General features: G+C 40.4%; 1 protein-coding gene across 3 annotated transcripts in view; it reads left to right on the top strand.

The window, feature by feature from the left end:
• Positions 1–3236: 3236 nt before the first annotated feature.
• Positions 3237–19415, top strand: part of LOC114051902 (acyl-coenzyme A synthetase ACSM1, mitochondrial-like) — a 42122-nt gene continuing 25943 nt past the window's right edge. For 2 of the 3 annotated variants that reach the window (XM_027874294.1, XM_027874292.1), the window contains exons 1-6: positions 3237–3340; positions 7141–7408; positions 9457–9667; positions 13655–13862; positions 15805–15945; positions 16982–17141. In XM_027874294.1, coding sequence (XP_027730095.1) covers positions 7208–7408; positions 9457–9667; positions 13655–13862; positions 15805–15945; positions 16982–17141 — 921 coding nt within the window. In that variant the 5' untranslated portion in view covers positions 3237–3340; positions 7141–7207. The remainder of the gene's footprint in view (positions 3341–7140; positions 7409–9456; positions 9668–13654; positions 13863–15804; positions 15946–16981; positions 17142–19415) is intronic. The other variant, XM_027874293.1, reaches the window with a different exon arrangement.

Genomic DNA, 19415 nt, shown 5'->3' with positions numbered 1-19415 from the left:
CAGAGGAAAGAATGAAACCCGAATCTTCTTGGATCCAAGACTATCTACTATACTATGTTGCATATAGTAAGTCAAGAAATGATCACTACAGGGGCAGCTAGATGCTGCAGTGAATTGAGCACCAGCCTTGGAGTCAGGAGGACCTGAGTTCAAATCTAGCCTTAGACCAAACACATGACACATACTAGCTGTGTGACCCTGGGCATGTCACTTAAGGCCAATTGCCTAAAAAAAATGATCACTACAAGCCAGCAAAAGTTCAATAAGAAGATGTCATGGCAGACTAATTTTATTTCCTTTCTTGACAGAAAAAAATGTCTAGAAGATCAGAGTATTCAATGAACTTAGTCCATATAGATATCAGCAAGGCATTTGATAAAATCATGAGGTCCTTGTGGACAAGATAGAGAGATATAGACCCAATAGTTATGAGTTTGTAACTGATTGACCAATAAGACATAAAGAATTTTGACTAGTAGATCAATCAATGTTAATGTGAGAGGAGATTTCTAGTGAAATACTCCAGCTAGGGCTTTGTCCTGGGGCTAATTCTGTTCAAATTTATTATCAATGACTTAAATCAGGAATGGAATTAGCATCATATACGTGAATGACATAAGTCTGGGAAGGATGACTGATATATTATAAATGAAAAGATCAGCTGTCTAGAAAAAAAAAGCAAGTCTAATAAGATGAAATTTAAGAGACAAATGTAAACTTGGGCTCAAAATTCAGCTAAACAAGCATAGCATAAAGGACTATCTTGATAGCAGCTCATATGAAAAACCATGAGAGCTTCAGTGGAAGATGGAGTCAATATATCAATAGTGTGATATGGATGCCAAAGTATATAAAGTGTTTTAGCCTACATTAATTGAAATATGATAACCAGAGTGAAATATTTTATTCAGAACATTAACAAAATGGAACATGTTCGGAAGAGGGTGAAGGGATGGTGAGGGAAATTGAAAATATTATATAAGGATCCATTCATAAATTTAAAGTCAGGAGGGAGCTTAGAGTTCACCTATGTACATGGATCATAGATTTACAGATCAAGAGGTAGAAGGACCTGAAAAGCCATCTAGCCTAAACCTCTCATTTTACAGATGAGGAAATTGAGGCCCAAGGAAATTAAGTGATTTTCTCCAAGTTTACACAGGTAATAATAAGAAGAATGAGAGCTGAACCCAGATCCTCCGACTCCAGATTCCAGAATGTTGAGACCAGCAACAAAAAGACTTGGGGACAGGGGAGATGGAGGATATGATCACTGTCTTCAAATATCAGAGGGACTTTCATGGAAAATCGATGAGAAATTATCCAACTTGTCCCCAAAGAATTGAACTCTGACTAGGAGATGGAAGTTATATAGGGAAACAAAATTAAGCTTAGTATAATGAAGAACTTTCTAATTGAAGGTGTCAAAAATTGCAATGGGTTGCCTCAATAGGCCAGATGACCAGCAATCAAAGATTTTGTCTAAGGGATTCATGCTTCAGGTAGTACTTGGAGTTTGTTATCTCTGAGGTCTCTTATGACATTATGATTCTATAAGTTTGCACTTCTGTAGGATGGATTTTCTTAAAACAAGACTCACTTGTAAAGGTATAGACAAATCAACATAAATCAACAAAAATATCTTAGAAAGCTTCTAGTCCAATCCACTCATTTTCATATGTGAGGAAACTAAGGCCAAGACATGTCAAATGATTTAACTGAAGTTATATAGATGATAAATAAAAGAACAGAGATTTGAACCTGGATCACCTGACTCGAAATCCAATGATCTCTTTACTGACTCTGGCACAATGGAGTTACTTTCCACATCTTTTAAGCAATTAGAATAATCTCTGCCCAGTCCACTTCATAGGGCTGGTGGCAAGGTTCAATGTTATAAAGAATGTGAAAATGCTTTGAAAAGTGAAATTTCTGTACAAACCTAAGTGATCATCATTGTTACCCTCCCAGTCAGAACTGCTACCTCATCCACTTGCTTTCTCCCTTCTTTATTTTTTCACCACTTCTCTGATTCTTACTGTGTGCTCCTGTCCCCACTTCCCCACCCCTATATACCAACTTCATTGAACAGGATGAGGTGAAGACCATGAAAGTCAGATAGGCAAAGTCAGGATAAACTTAAAGCAACGTAAGGGCAACTTAAAGCATAACAAGAAAATAAATCATAAATGTATGCCTAATAACAAACATGAGGAAGCTGGTAGAGATAGAAAATTTGTCTGGAACTTTCTCCCAGTTCTTAGAAAAGGATAATCACTTTTTAGGGTGATTTTTAAATTTTTATTATTTATTTTTTATTAAGATTCTTTTTTTAAATTTTGAATTCCAAATTGTTGCCCTTCTTTCAGCCCTTCCTCTACCCACTGAGTAGGCAAGCAATATGATATCAACTATGCATGAAGGATAGTCACTTTCCAGTAACAGACAGCCAGGGTTTCATTTTTCTTCTAAAGCCCCATAGCTGAGGCTTTTCTCTCACTACAGCTCAACTCCCTTGGTTCAGTCCCTCCAGTTCCATTGAAAAGCTTCCTGTGGCCAATATAACCCTGCCCAGACCAGTCCAAATTGCGCAATGCCTGACTAAGAGGAATGCTTTGTAAGCTAACATGCAAATACCTCTCCCTTCACATGCTAAAGAGTCAACCAACTCTTTCTGAAGATGGACTTATGAATACATGTAGAGTGATTTCAAGGGTTGTAAGAGTACTATATTGATAACTCATGCAGTAAGTTAGGGAGGCAATGAAGAAAGAGTAATAATGGCTTTGGAGCCAAAGGATGTGAGTTCAAATCCTCTCTCTTATACATCTCACCTGGGAGACCTTGGACCAATCACTTAATCTCTCAGGGCCGTAATCTCAAATATAAAATGAGGCACTTGGATCTGCCCTGAGGTCCTTTCTAGTTTTAGGTCCTATGATCTGATAGCTTCTTTGACCTAAAAGGAAACCAGAGGGAAAGAAGAGGAAAAACATGCAGGGAAATCAGGCTGAATTGTCAGACTAAATTATGCTGTTCTACCTCATCTGCATCCTATCCTTGTAATGGACTATTTTTTAAACTAGAATTTCTTTGATTTTTTTGTACTTTGGCACTCCTTTTTATTTAATAGTTAACTAACAATACATGAGCCAATTCTCCTATCCCTTCCTCCACTTTTTCTTCCCCAAATAAAAGTTCTATTTGCCAGGTATTTCCACAGAATCCTGCCGGATGATAACCCGTCACAGTCCCATCTACCCCTAGGGTTTCCGTGCTCTCCTGGGTTTGCTAGGAACCTCCTGGAATCTTCTGAGGTATTCTCCACTACTGACCAAAGGTACTTTTTTTTCTTTAGGGTCTTTGCAAGTGAGACAGCCAGGTGGGCAGTATCAGCAATTTGGGAGCAAAGGAGCAACCTAACACCAATATTTCCATTTCTTGTCCTACTATCAAGAAAGACCATTAAGCAGGGTTAACTCTTGCACAGGTTGAATGGGGAATAAATGAGATTGTTATAAGAAAGGGCATTTGAATTAACCAAAGTTTTTGATTTGTATGCTGAAACAGATTTGCTCCTGTTTGTGGGACTACTAATAGATTGAGAGAGATCTTAGAGAACATCTAATCCAACCCTCCCCCTCCAATGTTACATCTGAAGAAACTGAGGCCCAGGATCACACAGCCAATAAGTGTCAGCAGCAGAATTTGAACCAGGACTTCCTGACTCCAGGTTCAAGAGTCAAGCCACTATGCCAGACTGCCTCCTCTAAATCATTTCCTCTTTGCTATAGCCTTCTCTAACTATTTCTTTATGCAGAAACCTGGTATGGATATCAGATGGGAAAGGAATAGTAGGAAATGGGAAACAAGGATCACTAATGTCTGGGACATTCATTCATATGTACATGTAGTAGGGTTTTGGGCCATACTTCTGTTACCCTGAGTAAGGCCAATTCAACTCAACAAACATTGAGCACCTGCTAAATACAACACACTATGTAGCCTTGGGAGTATAAAACAAAAATTTAATAGTCCCTGACCTCAAGGACCTTCCATTCCACAAGAAGGATACAGCATGTACAAATAAGTATAGAAAAAGGAAACTTTATGAGGAGAGTGCACCAAGAGTAGAGGGAGAAGGACACACCTAAGCCGAGCTTTGCAAGGAAGATAAGGATTCAGAAGGGCAAAGATGAGCACAGGGGTAGGGACCAGGCTTCTGCAAATGCCTAAAGGAGAGAGATGAAGTGTTGGATTGAAGACAGCTAATAGTACAGGTTAGCTAGAATGTAGAGTAAGAGACAGAGTAGAAAATAATACTGGGAAAGTAGGTGGGAATTAGATGGGGGTGGGCTTTAAATGCAAAGTTCATTAATTTATATTTCATCTTATCATTAATGAGGGCCCTGTGCATCTATTACATACATCTATAGATGAAAATATTGACAGAATCTGGAATTCTATCTGGCAAATTAAGACTTACCTGAGAAAAACCCAATACATTTTCTCTTTGTAAGAGGCACAGATGTCTGGAATGGAGGCAAAAGACTCATTTCATGCAAATGATTGAAGTTGACAACAGATGTATGAATTACACTGTCAAAATTTTGAAATCTTCAGCAGAAGATGATACTGTCTTTACGCGTAGGAAGTTAGCAGAATATTAACTAGTAGTATCATTGTAATTTTATAAACTGAGGACTCCTAGGTTGGACATGGGGATAAAGTGATCATAATTATACGTAAGAAGCAATGGGGTGTAGAAGATAGGAAGTTGCCCTCAAGATTCAGAAAAAACAAAGTTCAGGTCCTGCATGTGGCACACGCTGGCCATTTGACTAAAACCAAACAAATAAGTAGAAGTATATGCACTGTGTTCTTCTCTGGTGTCATAGTCGAACCATTATTTTTATTAAATGGTAATTCCCAGAAAGTCATTCTATGTGGCCTAAACTAACAAATGATTATAATTCACAACAGAAACCATAAATACGATGCTCGTTCAGTGGGGGTATTTAGACCAAGATCAATGAAATGTAGGAAGGGCACAGTCTACATGATACCTAGAGCCTTTGGGGATTCCTCCAGCAATCTGAGATTCTGTCTGCCATCCCAAAAAACAAAAGCACTGTTAACAATGTCCCATGCTGTTTTCTAGACTCAAACTCTCCCAATCTACCTTAGACAAAATTGGGAAGCTAGTGAAATTTGTAATGTGTCGCTGATGACTTAACCTTGAACTGTTACATATAGGTTAAGGTCAGTCAGAAGGAAAGAACATCTTGCTACTAGGATGGGTTTCTAAAGGAACTTACTGGACTTCTTCTAGAGGGCTTGAAAAGATGGACAACCATTATTGGTTTGCCTAAGATAGATGAAGAATAGAGTAGGTCTGTTCAAATGTCAAGAGACAGTATAAATCAGTTCTCTCCAAAGTAGGGACCCAGCTTTGGACCTGGAAGAGGGGGTAAGGGGATGCCAGGACCTGATCTGAGGAGACGTGTGATCAACCAATTGGAAGGTGGGAAGATTGGTCACATCACACTCCCTCTAAGTCAATTATGGAACTTGTTTCCAACACAACCACACATCCCTATTTCCCAACATTCCCTTACTCCTGTTTGTAAAATCCTAGGATCCCCCAGCCCCTTTCAGCCCAGTGTCAGCCTCTCATCTTCAGCAATTGTGCAGGTGCCATTGAGAAAATTCCCCTTCCTAGTAGGCAATGAGTGTACCAGGTCATGCTATGGCCCTGGCCCCAGCCCTTCATAGAGCTAGTGATTCTGGGCAGTGACCAGTGAAAAGCCCCACCTCCCTCCTTTTGGTTTTAAGTGGGATAATGAAAGACACAGGATGAACAGGCATAAGTGAGCTTCAAGAGACTATTACATCTCATTACATTATCTTTCCCCTCAAACACAACCCTCTTCTGAATTTCTCTTGTTTCTGTCAAGGGCAACACACCCTCCTTCTTCTGCTCACCAATGTTTGCAATCTCAGTGTTATCCTCAATTTCTCATTCTGACTCAAACCATGTATCTAATGTTCAAACCACATATCCAATGAGTTGTTCAATCTCATCTTACCTCAGCAACATACTTCACAACCGTGCCCTTCTCTCCTCTCACACAGACACCACCCAAATTCAAACCCTCATCCCTCTCTTCTGTATCATTGCAGTGGATTCCTAATTGGTCGCACTGCCTCAACCCCACCCCTACATCCAACCCATCCTCCAAACAACTGCCAAAATGATTTTCCAAAAGTGTAAGTCACTCCATGTCACTCCCCTATTCCATGAACTCCCATGGTTCCAAATTGATTCTAGGATCAAACATTATTTCATTTTTATCTCATCTTTTTTAATTTCTCTTTTGGGTATTATAAATACCCATATTTATGCACATAAATGCACATAAATAATTTATAGAAGATAAACTTGAGGGGCAGCTAGGTGGCAGTGGATTGAGCACCAGCCCTGAAGTGAGGAGGACCTGAGTTCAAATCTGGCCTCAGAACAAATACTTGACACTTAGTAGCTGTGTGACCCTGGGCAAGTCACTTAACCCAAATTGCCTAAAAAAAAAAAAAGAAAGAAAGAAACTTGGACCTATGATTACATTGATAGAAAAATTCCCAGATGAGGAAATTCCCTCTACCAACACATGTCAGCATAGTTCCCTACAACTTGTAGTGAGAGAGTTACTGAGTCACACAGCCAGTATGTGTCAAAGATGAGACTTGAGCCCAGGTGTTGTTCATTCCAAGGTGAGCTCTCCATCCACTACATCATGCTACTTCATTATAATTTGTAAATAAGTAATGTACATAAATTGGAGGCTCATTTAAAATTTTTAAAAATTATTTTTACTGATTAAGGTGTGTGATCACAAGTTTGGAGACCACTGATCTAAACAACCTATTCTAGAGCTAGGGCCTTAAAATTCAATGAAAGTAATATATAATAATACCCTTGTAGAGGCTCCCCATTTGGAATAAGCAGAGTCAACTTTCCTGACAGGTGTCATAAGTCAAGGACTTGTGTTTTATGAGTAACTCAGATTCACTCTTGCTTGAACCAGTACTTTTGTGTTTCTAAGAAATAATTAACCTGATGGCTGTTTCCTTCTTTGGCAGATAAAGTGGACCTACCTCAAAGAGTGAGCACTTCCTTTGACTCTTTATCTCTGGAACCCTCCTGGTCATGCAGTTGCTAATGAGATCCCAGGTGCTCCGAGGCCTTTGGGTTTCCTGGCCAATCTATGGTTCCCTTCACCCTCATCCTAGGCATCTCCTTGCCCGGCCTTTCTCAAGGACAGAGACACCACAATGGGGAGACTATGAAATCCCCAAAGAATTTAATTTTGCCAGTGATGTGATGGATCACTGGGCACGTATGGAGAAGGTGATGGGGAACTTCTCTGGGGGGGGTGAAGGGAAGGAATTTGAGCTAAAGGGAAATCAGACTGAGCCTAGTCCTTACCATCCACCTATAGTGTACCTATATATCTTCATATACCCTAGCTTCTGGCCTAGGAAGACTATGTCCAGTTTGGTGGTAAATGGCATAAGAAATGGCTATGTGCCTGAAATGCTCTGCCTACAGCCCTGTGTCCTAAGACTAATATAGGGATGCTAAGCCTATCCACAGATAGGTGGGTTGAACAAGAAAGGTCTCTAGAGATGCAGTTGGTACCAAAGTTTTCACATTCCCACTATGTTCTGGAATGGTGAGTCTGATTGGCATTCATTGTATGACTTTTTCCATCCATTCCATTAAGCATCTACTAGATACTGATTGTAGCATTGGATGCAACTGAACAACTAAACAACAACAGGTACTGATTATATTGAACAAATAGAACAGGCATGGTAGCAGCCCACCACGGACCACCAGTCTAATGCAAAAAATGCAGAGGACGAAAGTAGACAATTTTTCACAGATGGAAAGCCAATGTGATAACATTTTTCCTGGTCTACAAAATATTTTATTATTAAAGGTCCTTACTTTTTAAAGCCAATGAACTTAATAAATTGATTGTTCTTTCAATCAATCAAAAATCATTTGTTAAACATTTACTATGTGCTTAGCATTAGTGGCATAGTGATTAGGGAGCCGGGCCTAAAGTCAGGAAGACTCATCTCCCTGAGTTCAGAACTGGCCTTAGCTGTGTGACCCTGTTAGCCTCAGTTTTCTCATCTACTAAAATGAGCTGGAGAAGGAAATGGCACACTACTCCAGTATCTCTGCCAAGAAAACCGCAAATGGGGTCACAAAGAGTCAGACACTACTGAAGTGACTGAACAACAAAGCATTGTATCCAAGACTGGTAACACAGAGAAAAAGGTAAAAACAGTTTCTGCTTTCAAAGAACTCATATTCTCAAGTCAACAACAAGGAACATTTAAGAAATATAAAGAGTAGATAACAACAACAATTATATGATGATAGTAATAATAACTAGCATTTATATAGTGCCCACTATATGCCAGGCACTGTGCTAATCACTTTCCAATTATTATCTCATTTAATCCTCACAACAATCCTGAGATGCTATTACGATTCCTATTTTACAGACAAGGAAACTGGGGCAGACAGAGGTTAAACCCAGGGTCACACAGCTAGTGTCTGAGGCCAGATTTTAACTCAGGCCTTCCTGACTCGAGGCCCAGTGTTCTATCCACTGTGCTACCTAGTTGAATTTACCGGGGCATTCTATAAAACTTTTAAAGAACAATTAATAACAATATTATGCAAATTATTCATAAGATTAAGAAATAAATCACTCTAGCAAAATCCATTTGTGAGAGAAATAGAGTCCTAATATCTAAACCGGGATGGCTAAACCAAAGAAAGAGAGCTAAAAACCAATATAATTAATGACTATTGATTCAAAAATTCTAAATAAAATTCTGACAGAGTAGATGGGAAGTCATCTTGGAGGAGAAGGCACAAACAGCTGCAAGAGAAAAAGTCTCCTACAAAAGGTGAACTTGAAGCAGGGACTTAGAAGGAAGCCAAGGAAACTAAGAGGCAGAGGTGAGGAGAAAGAGAGGGCATTCTAAGCATGGGGTACTACCAAAACAAAAGCACAGAGATGGGAAATGAGGTGTCATGTATCAAGAACATCATAGCTGAATTGTAGAGTGAATAAAGAGGAATAATGAATAAGAAGACTGGAAAGGTAGGAAGGAGTCAGGTTATGAAGTGCTTTAACTACAAAAAGACCTAATATTTTATCCTGAAAGTAATCGGGAGACACTGGCATTTTTAAGCAAAGGAATAACATGGTTGGACCTATATTTGCTTTAGGAGAATCACTTTGGCAATTGAGTAGAGGCTGGATTGAAGGCAGGGAAACCAAATGCAAGGCTATTGCAATAGACTAGATGAGAGGCAATGGGCATCTGGGTCTGTAAACACCTGTTTTAACCATGTGGTTTTGACCACAGGAGGGCAAAAGAGACCCACTCCCTGCCCTGTGGTGGGTGAATGACAAAGGGGATGAAGTGAAATGGAACTTCCAGGAACTGGGTGACTTGACCCGACAGGCAGCCAACGTTTTAACGGAGACCTGCGGCCTGCAGAGGGGAGACCGAGTAGTGGTAATCCTGCCCCGGATTCCTGACTTGTGGCTGGTGACAGTGGGCTGTATGCGGGCAGGTCAGTGATCAAGTTTTCCCCAGGAAACAAATCTCATCAGTTATAGGCAAGGGTTTCATGATGCTCTTTGTCACAAGCACCCTCAGCCCCAGCTCATCCAACAATGTATTTCCAATCACTGTAGGAAAATAATTTTTTTTTTTGGCTAGGCAGTGGGGTTAAATGACTTGCCCAGGGTCACACAGCTAATAAGGGTTATGTGTCTGAGACCAGATTTGAACTCAGGTACTCCTGAATCCAGGGCCAGTGCTCTACCCACTGTGCCACCTAGCTGCCCCCTGGAAAAGCATTTTTAAAAATATAAACTTTAACCAAATGAAGGGAAATAATATATGAAATTGAGTAGTTCCTAAAATATGATGAGAGAAAAGTAAAAGAACCTCAAGTCATTGAAAATCTTGACTTAGTAATACTCCAGAAATTATACCTAATAAAGAGATCATCAAAAATGCACTGAAGTCTCAAATGATTTTTTTAAACGGATATGCTAACCTCAGAATAATGAAGAAAAAGAGACCTCTTTTAGAGTTTGACAACATGAATCCAACCAGTAAACCAATACTCTATACCAAAGGAAAGGAATTTAAAAATTTTTTTCAGTCGACAAAAATCTGTCTTTTCTCCCTTTCACCTCCCCACCAGAGTGAAAGAAAAACAAAAGCCATGTTACAAACAAATGTTGTTGATCAAGAAAAACAAATTTCATATTGCCCATGTCCAAAATGAAAGAGAGAGAAAGAAAGACAGAGATAAGATCATTATATACTCTGACTCTTTTACCTCAAGGAGACTAATTTTTAAAAGCTAGTATCAGTTATAGCCATCATGAGTGAATGCATTGTGCCTTAGTATTTGACAGAAAGTGTGAAAACATTTCAAGACCAGAATACAACAATATGTATTATCACAGTAAAAGCCATTGGACGAGAGGGGAAGCCACTAAATGCAGGCATCAAACCCCATCATGGCAGAAGATCATTGACTTGAGAAGATCATTGACACCCAATTAAAAACTCGAACACCATTTTGCCCAATTAAAGTAATTTGAAAAGTAACATGAAGAAAAGTATCTAGAGAGTAAAGGCATTTTAGAAATTCTAGCTTCCCTTAATCAGCAACTGGAAATAAAAGTCAAGAGGTTAAAGCCATGTAAGGAGTCAAAGCAGAGGAGGCTAGAATTATACATCAGAAGTTCCCTCTCTTTCATAGACTCAGAGGTGACAAAGCCCTGTACAAGTTGTTGTTGCTGCTGTTCAGTCGTGTCTGACTCTTCATGACCCTATTTGGGGTTTTGGTTTTTTTTTTTGGCAAAGATACCAGGGTGATTTGCCATTTTCTTCTCCAGATCATTTTTGTAGATGAAGAAACTGAGGCAAACGGTTAAATGACTTGATCAGGGTCACACAGCTAATAAGTATCAGGTGCAATTTGAACTCAGTTCTTCCTGACTCTAGGCCTGGCACTCTATCAACTACATCATCTAACTGTCTGTACTAGCACAGACTTCAAAATAACTTGGAGAATTCAATCAATAAACTATATTGGAACCAGATCATTATCTCAATGTGAACTCTTGCCTATAATCACTGAGATATAACAATGATATACAGAAATTTAAGTGCTACATTTTGATAGATTATCACCATTCCAAATACTCATAATCAAGCTACATGGAGCGAAAAGATTTTAAAGTATGGAGGTCTAAGAAGATCAAAACATTTGGGAATAGGGTGAGATATATATCATCCCCATCATCTATCTGCTGCCAGAGTTATATCAAGGATGTTTTCAGTGTGCCTACAGAGGGGAAACTAGCGTCCTAATGCTTTTATTCAACTGCAAAAGGCAGTTATTTTCCCACCTGTGCAATAGTCTGTAGAATATTAAATATAAGGGAATAAGAGCCAGATAGCAATTGTCAGAGACTTACTAGCTGTGGAACCTGGGGCAAGTCACTTAACCCTTTTTGCCACTCCAGTATCTTTGACCCCAAATGGGGGTATGAAGAGATAGACACAACTGAACAAGTTCACATAGGGCAGCTAGGTGGCACAGTGGATAGAGTGCCAGGCCTGGAGTCAGGAATACTTCTCTTCCTAAGTTCAAATCCATATAACTATATAATAACTAGCATTTATATAACACTTACTATGTATCAGGCAATGGTGTTAAACAACAATCCAGGGAGGTAGGTGTTTTTATTATTTTCACTTTACAGAAACTATGGCAAAAAGGCATTAAGTGACTTGCCCAGCGTCACACAGTTAAGTGTCTGAGGCCATATTTGAACTCAGGTCTTCCTGACTCCAGGCATGCACTCTATCCACTGTACCACCATCATCTATAAAATAGGAAGAGTGATACTTGGCATAGGATTGTTATAAGGATCAAATAAGGTATTAATTGGAAAGTGCTTAACACCATCACCTGGCACATTCTAAGTGTTATATAAAAGTTAGCTACTATTAATTGGGCATCTAGGTAACGCAGTGGCTAGAATGGTTGGCCTGGAATCAGGAAGGCTCATCGTCCTGAGCTCAAATCCAGCCTCAGACACTTACTAGCTGTGTGACCCTGGGCAAATCATTTAACCCTGTTTGCCTCAGTTTCCTCATCTGTAAAATGAACTGGAGAAGGATATGGTAAACCACTCTAGTATCTTTGCCAAGAAAACACCAAATGGGGCCGTGAAGTGTCATATACAACTGAATAACAGCAAATTATTAATTATGAAGAGCCTGGAGCAGAGGGCAGTGAAATGATTTGACCAAGTTCACATAGTCTGTGAACAATCAGGATTTTAACCAGGCCTCTGACTCCACATCCAATACTCTTCACCGTACCACAAACTCTTTAGCCTAGTATTCAATGCTCTTCATGATTTATCTCAATCTACCTTTCCAAATTTATCTCTTACTAATCTCCTGCATGACCTTTTTCTCCAAACAAATTGGGCTCCTCATAATCTCAAACATATCCAGTTCATTCCCTCTTCTGCCTATCAGAATCCTATTCACGTTTCAACACCCAACTCATGGTTACCTCCTCTGAGAAGTACTTCTTGACTGCTCCAAATCACTGTGGTTTCTCTCTCTCTCTTCTGAACCTTATAGTCCTTCTTGTCTATAGCATTCATTAGATATTTTGGATCATTGAATCTTAGGATTAAAGGCTGGAAGGAACTGTTTAATTAAACCCCCTCCTTAAAAAGATGAGAAAACTGAGATCTAGGGATGTGAGGTGACTTGTTCAAGGTCACACAGGAAGTAAGGGGTGTAGCCAAGATTTGAAACCAGGTCTTTGGACTCCAAATCCAGTATTCTTTTCATTATGCCTCCCTTTGAGTTTGGTTTTCAAAATGTTCCTGTTTTATAAAACAAGGCACAATTCAATCAACAAACATTTTACTAAGGACATACTGTATGCCAAGCGCTGTTCTGCATGCTCTGAATAGGAAGACAAAAACAAATCCAGAAGATCCCAGAAGCCTGAGAAACTTGCTAGCAAGCAAGCAAGCTTGCGTTTATCTGGTGTCTATGACTATTATCAATGAGCTTTTAACCAGGAAGCATGGCCTGAGGGAAGTGGGATATGAAAAACTTAAGGGAAAGTGTGCTGGGCTAGGTTGGATAGATTTGGATTAATAATACCTGACATTTGTATGGTACTTTACATGCATTATCTCATTGGAAGCTCACAAAGAATCTTGTGAGGTAGATACTATGAGCATTATTATCCCCATTTTGCAGATGAGAAAATTAAGGCTTAGAGAGGTTAAGAGGTCACATATTTTCACAAGTGTCAGAGATGATCAAACCCTGATCTTCCTGAAACCAAGTTCAGTATTTTATCCACTATATTCTAAACTTTCCTCTGTCACAAACTCATTGGGTTGATCATTTCCCTCCTCTGGGTCTACTGGAAAATGAGAGTGTTAGTTAAGTTCTCTTACAGATCTAAAAATCCTATGATGTTTATTTTGCTCAGGTCTTGTCTTCCTACCTGGAACGATCCAGTTGACAGCCAGAGACATCCTCTACCGGCTGCAGTCATCAAAAGCCGAATGCGTTGTGACCAATGAAACCTTGGCCCCGGCCGTGGATTCTGTGGCATCTGACTGCCCCCGGCTGAAAATCAAGCTTCTAGTATCCGAGAATAACCACGATGGGTGGCTGGACTTTAAGACACTGCTTAAGTGAGTCTATGATCCTCCTATCATGATTGTGGGAGCTCTGGGAAACTTGAAGGTCTCTTCCCAAGTGCTAAGAAGCAGTATGGTGTCATTGAAAAAATCCTGGACTAAGTGTCAAAAGGCTTAAATTAAAGTACCAAATTTTCTATGACTAACTGTATGACACTAGGCACACCACTTCCTCTCTGTTTCCTCATGAGGGGTCTATATTCTACTCCAAGGTCCCTTTAAACTCTAAATTTCCTAATTCTTTAAACCTGCAGTGTCTAACAATGTAGAGTTGTATCTAGGGCAGGTAACTGGGGCTTTGCCTCTGGGCATGAAAATTTAAAGGGTGCTGACAACATTTACAATCCTACAATTAGCAAGAATACTTATTTAACATGCAAAGCTACTAGACATCATGTTTTCCACCAGGCCTCCAACTGGTGCAAGGAAGGGGAGTCCTCCCTGGATTGACCCCACCCTTCCCTCTCTCCCTGCAGAAGGCCCCTCAGTAGCAGCCTAGGTTCCAAGGGTTCTATCTCCCTATCAGAAGGCAGTGGGCCAGGGTCTCTCCCTCCAGGGTCCCTTTCAAAGATCTGATGTTATTCTCCTTAGTCTCTCTTCCCCTACCAACCGACTTTGTCTTAAAAAATTTATTTGGGGGCCTTTTTATGCTCCTTGCCCAGGGTACCCTAGAATTGCTAGTTACTGCATTGAACATTTTGGAGATTCTTAGCAAAAGAAGAAAAAAATGTTTAACTTGATTCACTAGTACACATCAACTTGTAAGCTACTAGGGCATGACCCCTAACCTGCTAATATTTGTACACTGTGTGAGTGATTGTTACCAGGTGTCATCCTAGGAGGTTTTTATTAATTAGTCATTATAATTGAAGGTAAATGTAATGAGGTGGTATAATGGATAGAGTGCCTGGCCCGGGGTCAGGAAGACTCATCTTCCTGAGTTCAAATGTGGTCTCAGACATTTAGTCTCTGTGTGACCCTGGGCAAGTCATTTAATCCTATTTGCCTCAGTTTCCTCATCTATAAAACAAGCTGCAGTAGGAAATGTCAAACCACTCCAGTTTCATTGCCAAGAAAACCCCAAATGGGATCACAAAGTTGTACATGACTAAAACAACTAAACAACAGCAAAAAATGTAATAAATAACCCATATGATTAAATTCACAGAGCCTGCATGCCTATGAATTTCTATTCATGTGCTTATCTTGGAAAAATGTGGGTATCTATCCTCTAAATCATAGGATCATAGAATCAGAACTGAAAAGTAGGTAGCAAAGCCAAGACTTGAAATCAGGTCCTCTGACTGCAAATCCAGCCTTCTTTCCACAATACCACATTTCCCCTCAATCTTTTGGGATTTTTCAGTTTACCCATTTGTTCAAGTACAGGACTCCCTGGCACAAGAGCCAGTGGACATTTTTTAAAAAAAAACTTTTTGATAAGTATTTAATTATAATTGGGCTCCTCTGTGATCCTATGTATTTTATTCTATGTATTTAAAACCATTATTTTTGAGAATTCTATTCAATAAACACTTATTAAGCAACTACTGTGTTTCAGGAATTATGTTAAGCACACTGGGGATTTTGTTGTTGTTCAGTCTTTTTCCATCATGTCTGGCTCTTTGGGACCCCATTTGGGGTTTTCTTGACAAAGATACTGGAGTGGTTTGACATTTCCTTCTCCAGATCTTTTTACAGATGAAGACACTGAGGCAAACAAGGTTAACTGACTTGCCCAGGGTCACATAGCTAGTAAGTGTCAGAGGTTAGATTTGAACTCAGGAAGATGAATCTTCCTGACTCCAGGCCTGGCATTCTATCCACTGCACAATCTAGCTGCCCATATCCATGCTCTAGTACCCATTTTATTCCTCTCAAGATGATGCAGAACAATGAAGCTAATGACTGTCATTTCATCTCAAATGCCTTACAGAGCCGCATCTGTGGACCACGCTTGTGTAAAGACAAAAATGCAAGAGCCTATGACTATCTTCTTCTCCAGTGGAACCACAGGCCCTCCCAAGATGGTCATGCATACCCCTGAGCTTGCACTGAGATCATGCCTCCCATCCACGTAAGGGAAAGTTAGGGGGCAGTGAAGGGGACAGCAAGGAGACCCTCTTAGAGCCCAGGCCATGGACCCTAGGCTTAAACCAAGGCAGGCCTAATGAAAATCATATCTAAAACAATATGAATTAATTATGCTTCTCCCCTGGTTCCCTTCAGCTGCATTTTTCCTAGTGTTTTTGTGCCTAGAAGTGAATGTTTAATCTTTGCTGAAGCTAGAACCTATAAGAGCTTGGAGCCCAAGGTTGGAGGAAAAGTCTGGGAAGAGAAAGTTGAGATGTAGCAACATGGGTGAGGTTGGAATGAATTTTACAAGCCAGGTACAGTGTTTTCAAACTGGATAATATTGATTAAAACAGTCTATAAAACTTCACCTGTTCCCTGATTAAAGGCCATTCCCTGGTATTTTGATGAGTTTATTTTCCAGTGATTGAACCAAAGCCTCAAAAAAAGTATCAGACCTGAATTTCCATTTCATTCATGTCCCTGTCCCACCTTCAGCAGGCATTCCACCATTCCTCATTGTTTCACGGAAGGAACCAAAGAAAGACATTTGACTATACCTCACAACTCCTTCTTTATTCCCTATTATTGGGGCAAAAGCCTTATCTTCATGAGTCAAAGACAACCCATTAGTATAAAGCAAGACCCTCAGAAAAGGTTTGATGATGGTACCAGCAAGTTAGAGAGAAGGTAAAACTCATTCTGGTTCTTCAACACCACCACCCCTATCTCCCCCAGTGATGTCTCTGTGCTCCTTGTCACTATTTGGACAAAGGCAATACAGAGCACCATTCCCCCTGTCACCCAGGATCAAAAGTTCTGTGTTATCTTTGACTTTTGTCTCTACCTACCATCCCCATGACCAAACAGTCACCGTGTCCTCGTTGAGTTAGCCACCATAGTATCTCTCACATCTATCACTTCCTCTGCATTCCCACTGCCATTAATACAGCATGGTACTAATTTCCTCTTCCTTGGACTACTGAAATAGGCTCCTAAACAGCCTTCCTCAAACACTAACATTTGTATTTTGGAGTTAGCAGGCAAGTCAAGAAACTTACAAGTTCTGATGTCTCATGGTGCGTGTCAGACCCTGGCTGGATTCTTTCACTTCTGGAATCAGCACTAGAACCTTGGAACATAGGAGCCTGCAGCTTCATCCATCACATGCCCCAGTTCAACCCTGAGACCATTTTAAAGGTAAGAAGAATAAAACTTCACCCTAACTGACCCACTACCACCCCATGTAGTTCAGTGAACTAACACATCCCTTGGAGCCAGAGATAGTTGTTCTATCATTTTTCAGTTGTGTCTGACTCTACATGACCCCTTTTGGGGTTTTCTTGGCAAAGATACTGGAGTGGTTTGCCCTTTATTTCTCCAGCTCTTTTTACATATGGGGAAACTGAGGCAAACAGGGTAAAGTGACTTGCCCAGGGTCACACAGCTAGTAAGTGTCTGAGGCCAGATTTGAACTCATGAAGATGTGTCTTCCTGACTCCAAATCGAGTGTTTTATCCACCATGCCACCTAGCTGTGCTGGAAGCCAGAGGACATGGGTTCAAATCCCAGTTCTGCCACTGGGTCTCACTTCCTCATCTAGAAAATGAAGACAATAGACTAGATGGCCTCTAAGTTCCTTTCTAGCTTTTCATCTACTACCCTGTTATCTTACCATTAGCATACAGGGACTTGAATTTGAATCTTTGCTGCCCTTACGACATTAAGCAAGTCATTTCACTTATGTGTAATTCAGTAACCAGGATGAATGGGTGTTCAGAGAAGACTAGCACCTCTGGTGTGAGGGCCTTTTTCAAGGACGCTTTCCACCTTTGGTGTTCCTCTGATTTACTCAACTCCTACAGTGTGACTCTAAGACGCTCTAGCATGTGCAGTGGCCACACCCCACTAAACCATTTCAGCAGATGGGCTAAACTAGGTTGAGGGTAATCAAGGGGTCTCAAACCCATCAGTGAATTAGGAGGGTGTCTATCCCAAGTACTGAAGACTTTCCCTGGAAGAACGGTTGATAAGAACAATTTGTTCCTGTGGCCTTGAAGGAGGCTGAAACAGGCACTGTGGCCAAGCTTAAGTCTGGTCAGACACGAAAGACCCCCAAGCTCATCCACTGCATCCCAAGGCCATCACCAGTCATCTTGACTATTGTCTTGCCACTGGACTACAACGACTCTGGGAGAGAGTGAGGTCAATGACTTCACATAACTGCCTCATCTAAATATAATTTATGCATGAGTCAAAAGACATCAGCCATACCATTTAACCATTTTTACCTACCTCAAAGTCCTATGGCAACAGGCAAATGATGAAGCAGTGGTACAAATACACTGGGAGCTGTATTCATAAAACTGCACACAGGCAGCTTAGGCCATAGGGTCATCTTCTCACTGGACTGAAACAGCAGTGGAATTCAGCAGCCCCCTGGGTATCTAAGCAGCCTTTTTTAAGGCCCACACTGCTTGCCTCCTGACATAAGAAAGGGGCTAGAAAAGGTGCCCTAAAAACTGTCTGTTTCACTCAACCCTAGCCTGCTTACCATGGCAAGCAGGAATCCCACCCTGCAGTCAAGATTCAAAAATACATACAAAATCTTTTGTGAAAATGATTCCACTCACCATCATTACATGGAATGTGCACACACTTATGGACAACATGCAATATAGTAGACCTGAAAGACAAACAGTTCTTGTGAAAACTCAATAGGTATTGCATCTAAATAGCAGCCCTGAGTGAAACAAGGTTAGTAAATGAAGGCCAGCTTACTAAAGTTGGAGATGGATACATGTTCTTTTGGAGTGACTGCAGTGATGGGGAGCACCGTAAAGCTGGTGTAGGTTTTGCAATCAAAACTAATCAGAAAGTTTGTATGCCTCCTAAAAGGAGTGAATTAACAGGCTCATGACAATGAGCTTACCATGTGCAAGAAAGTGCCATGCCACCATCATCAGCTCCCACCATGATGAGCCCAGATGAGGTCAAAGAAAAAGTTTATGAAGACCTGGAGACCCTCATCATCAATGCTCCAAAAGAGGACAAGCTTGTAATTCTGGGTGACTTTAACACCAGAGTAGGCATAGACTATCAAACATGGCAGGGAGTCCTTGGGAGGAATAGAGTTTGAAACAGCAACAGCAACATTCACTTACTGCTGAAGACTTGTGTCTCATGCTCTGTTCTTCACAAACACTGTCTTCTGTTTATCTAAATACAATAAAACTTCATGAATGAACCCTCGCAGCAAACTGGCATTTAATAAACTATGTCATTATAAGAAGAAGAGACAGACAGGATAGGAGAATGATGAAGGCAATGTGTGACAGAGTGCTGGACTGATCAAAGACTTATCCTTTCCAAGCTAAACATTCTCATTCAACAAAAGCAGTGGCTCCAAGGCAAGATGACTACCAGCAGATTTAATGTCAACAGATTAGAGCATTTCTCTGAGCACAAACAGTT

The sequence above is a fragment of the Vombatus ursinus genome, unplaced genomic scaffold (genome assembly GCF_900497805.2).
Source record: "Vombatus ursinus unplaced genomic scaffold, bare-nosed wombat genome assembly UNPS02014807.1, whole genome shotgun sequence".
In the NCBI taxonomy this organism is placed as follows: domain Eukaryota; kingdom Metazoa; phylum Chordata; class Mammalia; order Diprotodontia; family Vombatidae; genus Vombatus; species Vombatus ursinus.
Note: the sequence above shows the minus strand (reverse complement) of the source record. Positions and strands in the feature narration are given on the sequence as shown.